We start from the raw sequence: 5,733 nt of genomic DNA, 5'->3' as shown, positions 1-5,733 counted from the left end.
GTTTGTTCCTCCATCATGTTCCTTCGGGGATTAATTTAATAAACTATTTGCTATTGGCTACGGCAGACTATAAATTTAGACACTCTTCTATTTGGTTATCTTTCCTTTACATGGAACAGAGCAAGGTATGATGAGTCAATATGAATACAGTCATTTACATTATTAGAGTTCTTACACACTGTACATTAGTCATTGGATTATTGTGTGGAACTGATATAATACTGCTTATTATGTTATACTAATGATGTGGTACTGCAATAATTTGTTCATTATATTACTTTACTCCAGATCTGGAAGGCACTGTGAGAGCAGTAGATGGACAATATCATCGATTTGGAGATTCTGGAGGAGCCTTCACTTTGTTTCAGTTCCCTCAATACCTCGTGTGTGAAGATTGATTATTCTCTGGAAGTTCGGGTTTTGCTCTACATCCTCTTTAGCACGTCTTCTCTCATCACTGTGATCGGAAACCTGCTTGTGATTATAACTGTGGTACATTTCAGGCAGCTGCGCACATCAACTAATTACCTCATTCTCTCTCTGGCTGTTGCTGATCTGCTTGTAGGAGGAATAGTGATGCCTCCCAGCATGATACGCTCAGTGGAAACTTGCTGGTACTTAGGAAGTACCTTTTGTAAAATACACAGCAGTTTGGACATTACTGTGTGCACTGCATCCATTTTAAACCTGTGTATTATTTCTTTAGATCGATATTATGCTGTATGTCATCCACTTTTGTATCACAGTAAAATGACACCTACTACCATTAGATTCATGATTGTTGTGTGTTGGAGCATTTCTGCAGTACTTGGGTTTGGGATGATATTTCTGGAGCTCAATATTCTTGGAAATGAAGAATTTTATTACAATAACTTCCTTTGTGAGGGGGCATGTATGGTGTTTCAAGCCAAAGCAGCATCTGTAGTGTTTCCTATGTTCTGCTTTTACATCCCTTCTGTAATCATGCTTTGTGTCTATGTGAAAATCTTTCGCACAGCGAAAAGACAAGCTCGTGCAATTCAATCCACAAATGCACAGATGAAGACAGTCGAGGAAAAAGCTGGTATGAGCAAGTCGGAACGGAAGGCCACGAAAACGTTAGCCATAATTGTGGGAGTTTTTCTGACATCCTGGGTGCCGTTCTTTATCTGTAACTGTATAGATCCATTTACAGGATATTCGGTTCCTCCAGTTGTGTTTGATGTCTTCCTTTGGGTTGGATATTTCAATTCAACATGTAATCCGATAGTGTATGCATTTTTCTACAGCTGGTTCAGACAAGCTTTTCGAGTCATTCTGTCTGGGGGAATATTTCGAGCTAATTCCTCACACACTCGATTGTTTTGATTCCTTATTTCAAATGGAAACATTGCAAAGTCTGAGCAGTGAAAAGGGGGATGGAAATAGTTTTCCCCTTCTTTTTTTCCCCCAACTTCTACACTTGCCTGTGCCACACTGCTTTGAGTTTGAAACTCGTCATCATGAAATCATGGAAATGCTGCACACTTTTGATGATCACCAACCAATAATTTTATTTCTTTGTTAACAATATTTATGTAGATATCAAAGTGTGCATTAAGAAGTAAAACCAGTAATATATATATATTTACTTATGTGGTAGCTTAGGCTTACTGATTGGATGGTTGTGAGTTCAAATCCCAGGTTAACCCTCAAATGCTTGCTCAATTGTTTTACAAAAATTAGATAAATTGTAAGTCACTCTGGATAAGGGCATCTGACAAATGACGGAAATGTAAATATTTTATATATATATATATATATATATATATATATATATATATATATATATATATATATATATATATATATATATATATATATATATATATATATAAAATATTTACATTTTTGTAATTTATAATAATAAATATTTACATCTAAAATATATATGTAAGTATTTTATTTTTATATATATTAAACATTTACATTTCTGTCATTTGGCAGAATATTTATATCTGTGAATCTGAATATGATCCTAGGTTCATGCTTTTTCTATGAAGTACTTTAGAGAAAAATGGCCCCTAGCTTCAAATATCCGATCAAAGCCAGTGCAAGACTAATATTTACACACACTTATTTATCCATCAGTGTGTTTTACCTCCACCTGTTTCACCGCAATTTAATCAACATTGCATTGAGCTGTTTGGTTTCAATCTTTTGCTTGTATCCTGTTTTCTCAATGCTGCTTTACCTAAAATGAAAAAGACCTGCTCATTTAGCAAGTCTTGCCAGTAACTGACAATTCTCTTTCTGCACTCCCTGTAACTACAAGCCATCTTCCACACCCAGAAACCCCAGTGACATATGACTGATGCCAGATTTGATGTTAGATATTCTTTATGCAACACACAAATATTTAATTTGAAATGTTAATTCATATTAAAAAAGCTCCAGTACTGTGCACATATTCAGTCGCCACTGTGCTGGTTGAGATACAAGTTTGTTGAACTGTGACCAGAGTTTTAAAAAAGAGACAGCCTTTCATGGGAAAATACTAACCCTAGGACAGTATATGCAATTGTTATTTATTTTCTGCTTGTTCAGCACTGGAGAACATCTTGACATTCCCTGCTGGTTTTCACCACAAGATCATAATCAAACCTAACAGATACAGTTTCCTCATTTTGCTGTTAATACAGTGACTAGGAACATCTTTACCTGATGAATTTTACCTGCCAGATAATAGCTTCTAAAATCTGTTTTAAATTTTCTTCAAAAACATTACAATACACTAATTTCACCAGGACAGTAAGTGTCACATTTATTAATGTACAAGAATGTATTTAAATAATCTCAGTTTTCTGAAATATCTAAAATTCTACTTACATATAGATATATATAGGTTGATATTTGTTGCTACATCTTTTACACTTGGGTTACATCTGCATGAACAATTTGCTCAGGAAAACCTTTGCTGTTTTTCTGAACCAGCTATAGAAAAACACATATATTAAAGGATTAAACATTGCATTTAAGTACGCAACCCACATAAGAGATTCATACAAAAGGGTATTGATTGAATGGCCTATTAGTGGGTCGATAATATTGCACATAAAAAATGGCGTCCAGCAAAAAAGGAAGGTTCCGACAACTATAGCAAGGGTTTTGGTAGCTTTGAGATCTTTAGCTGTCAATTGGGCAGAAAGTTTTGGGCCTTTACTATAGCTATGAATCACTTTGGCGTGTCTTTGTGCCACAAAAAATATCCTGCCGTAGACAGTGATTATGATACATACAGGGATAAAGTAGAAGATAATGGAATATTCCAGCCCAATTTCTCTGGCATGTAAAGAAAAACATCCTCCCACACAGGATTTGTAAAAATCCTCCCTGATCTTGACTTCAGGATTTGAAATGACAATAGCAAAGCCGAACACTAACGCCAGACCCCAACTGGAAATGATCATGGCCGCACCTGTATTCTTCGTCATCAGGTTTCTGTAGTGCAGAGGATGAAATATAGCCAAGTAACGATCAACAGAGATAAAGGAAAGGTGCCAGACGGTGGTGTTACACAGCACAACATCAACAGTGGTGTGAAATTCACAGAAAATTAGGCCAAAGTACCAGCAGGTTTCGATGGAACGCGTCATGCTGTGTGGCATCACAAATCCTCCAATCAGAACCCCAGCCAAAGAAAGAGACAGGATAAGGTGATTGGTGGCTGTTGAAAGATGATTCTGAGAAAGAAAGATGACAAAGATGACTAACAGGTTTCCGCTCACGGTGAGGATGAAGATGGTGGTGAAGAGGAAGTAGAGTGAAAGGCGCAAGGTGAGCGGGTACACGGTCCGAGGACACGAGTTGTTCAGAGAATCATAACACAGAGCCGTGGACTCGCGCATTTCAGACAGGCTCGCGTTCATCTTTATGGAAGTGTTTCAGTCAACAAATACCTAAAAATACAGGAAGTATGAGATTGTTTAGGGAGTTACATACACTTTCGATGCCTGTAAAAGAGAAACACCTAAATGAGTTTAGTGTACAAATGCTATTAAGTGGTATTAACTGATGTTGGCTATGTTTGGGCTAGTTATCCGTCCTATTTTTAGTGATATTCATTACAAAACAGCAACATTTTAAATATATATCATGGACAAATACAGCATTAAAAAAACTACTGATATGTCAGTACAAGTCAGGTCTTTATGTATTAATATATTTTGATATTGGACACACACAGAGAAACTATGATGCCTCAGAATATTCCTTCGTACTGACTACACTCAGATATATAACTGTGTGATGCCATTATTTACAATTTAGGTTAATTTACAATAAAGGTTAAAGTTCTTGTCTGGATCTGGTTCAACAAGTTAATAACACAGACTGCTGGACGTTTCACACAGTAAATACAATAAACATAACATTACGGTGTGTCATTCAGGACATTAATTTAGACTCTACAAGTGCAAACTGTAAATCACAGAGAAAAATGAACCCAGTACACAAAATATTAATAGTTTTTTGTGCATAACAAAAGGTCTTTGTGAAGTGGGAAACTATGCAGATTTTCTCAACAGATCATAATTTTTCCGAATGAGAGCGTGATGATGATCCAATTAACTTAATGATGTAGAAACTAAGAAAATCCTTCATAATACTACAATAAAGATTTCTCATGTACAACAGTGACACACCTCAAGATCAACAAACATGCAGTACCACCTGAAGAGGGAAAAGCCGCCTATATTCTCTAGACTTTAGAATCATATAAAGTGGAAATCTTTTAGCTTCAAGCTCATTTATCTGAGTGAAACTGCGGAAAAGAGAAAATTATGTTTTCATTTTACTGTCAAACGCAAATATTACAGTGAAACTTTTGTTTACATTTAAAGATAAAACTAGCAAGAGCCAAAGGGTCATGCTGAACAGTTTCAGGTTCTCTAACGCTCAGGACAGCTAATTTACTTCACAATAATGAACCTGAGAGAACTGGTGCAGACATAAAGGCAAACATGGGTCAGTTTATTACTGTTTACTGCTCTTTATAGTCCAGTAATAACGGACTTTTTGGAAGCATTGTTGCTTTGCATTTTTTTTTTTTTTTTTACACAGGCCTAAGACTCTTGCAAACTAATGTGCAGGCAGATTGACAGATAGGCAAATAGATAGATAGTGAGAGATAGATAGATAGATAGATAGATAGATAGATAGATAGATAGATAGATAGATAGATAGATAGATAGATAGATAGAGTTTATCAGCACTACCACCATGTGCATCTGTTAAAAAATGAACAAAAAATTATAGTACATAGAATACATAAATCTTTAACAGCTTTTGCATGTCAGATATATATTATTTTATTATCATGCATATAATAATAATAATAATAATAATAATTTCTAGAAGATCTTTAAAAATGTTACCTCTGAATGACTTAGTGGCTGTGTTCTGATCAAACACTAACAACTAGTATATATTCATATATTTATATAGGAAGTAAGAGAGGAACGAGAGAGGAAGCAGCTCTGATTATAAACCAATCAAACAGATTATTTTCCCCTCATGTGGCTGGAATTGCACGCGATTGGTTAATAATTTATCATGCATCATCGACACGATGACTCATGAAGGTTTCTCCTGAACATCGGAAAGATTTGACCATGTCATAGGTGGCCTGATGTGGTCTGTACTGTGACCCATACTCATAATAACAGAAAACTACAAAACAGGTACACACTCAGTGTTAATGTTCCACTACTGTGA

At 35.6% G+C, this 5,733-nt stretch overlaps 2 protein-coding genes across 2 annotated transcripts; one reads left to right on the top strand and one right to left on the bottom strand.

Annotated features, from left to right (window-relative positions):
- The first annotated feature begins 315 nt into the window (after positions 1-315).
- Positions 316-1,347, top strand: LOC131354952 (trace amine-associated receptor 1-like). The gene has a single exon (XM_058393088.1). The coding sequence runs from the start codon at positions 316-318 to the stop codon at positions 1,345-1,347; it is 1,032 nt and encodes a 343-aa protein (XP_058249071.1).
- A 1,071-nt stretch (positions 1,348-2,418) lies between these two features.
- taar11 (trace amine-associated receptor 11) lies at positions 2,419-5,420 on the bottom strand. Its single transcript, XM_058393280.1, has 2 exons — positions 5,394-5,420; positions 2,419-3,917 (listed from the first exon to the last, which is right to left on the bottom strand). Exon 2 carries the CDS (start codon positions 3,885-3,887, stop codon positions 2,898-2,900), a length of 990 nt encoding a protein of 329 aa, XP_058249263.1. The 5' UTR covers positions 3,888-3,917; positions 5,394-5,420; the 3' UTR covers positions 2,419-2,897.
- Positions 5,421-5,733: the final 313 nt, after the last annotated feature.

The sequence above is a fragment of the Hemibagrus wyckioides genome, linkage group LG06, assembly GCF_019097595.1.
Source record: "Hemibagrus wyckioides isolate EC202008001 linkage group LG06, SWU_Hwy_1.0, whole genome shotgun sequence".
Classification (NCBI taxonomy): Eukaryota; Metazoa; Chordata; class Actinopteri; order Siluriformes; family Bagridae; genus Hemibagrus; species Hemibagrus wyckioides.
This window is presented reverse-complemented; position numbering and strand designations above follow the sequence as displayed.

Coding starts and splice junctions, on each gene's coding strand:
- LOC131354952 (XM_058393088.1), top strand. CDS start 316: ATGGACAATATCATCGATTTGGAGATTCTGGAGGAGCCTTCACTTTGT.
- taar11 (XM_058393280.1), bottom strand. CDS start 3,887: ATGAACGCGAGCCTGTCTGAAATGCGCGAGTCCACGGCTCTGTGTTAT.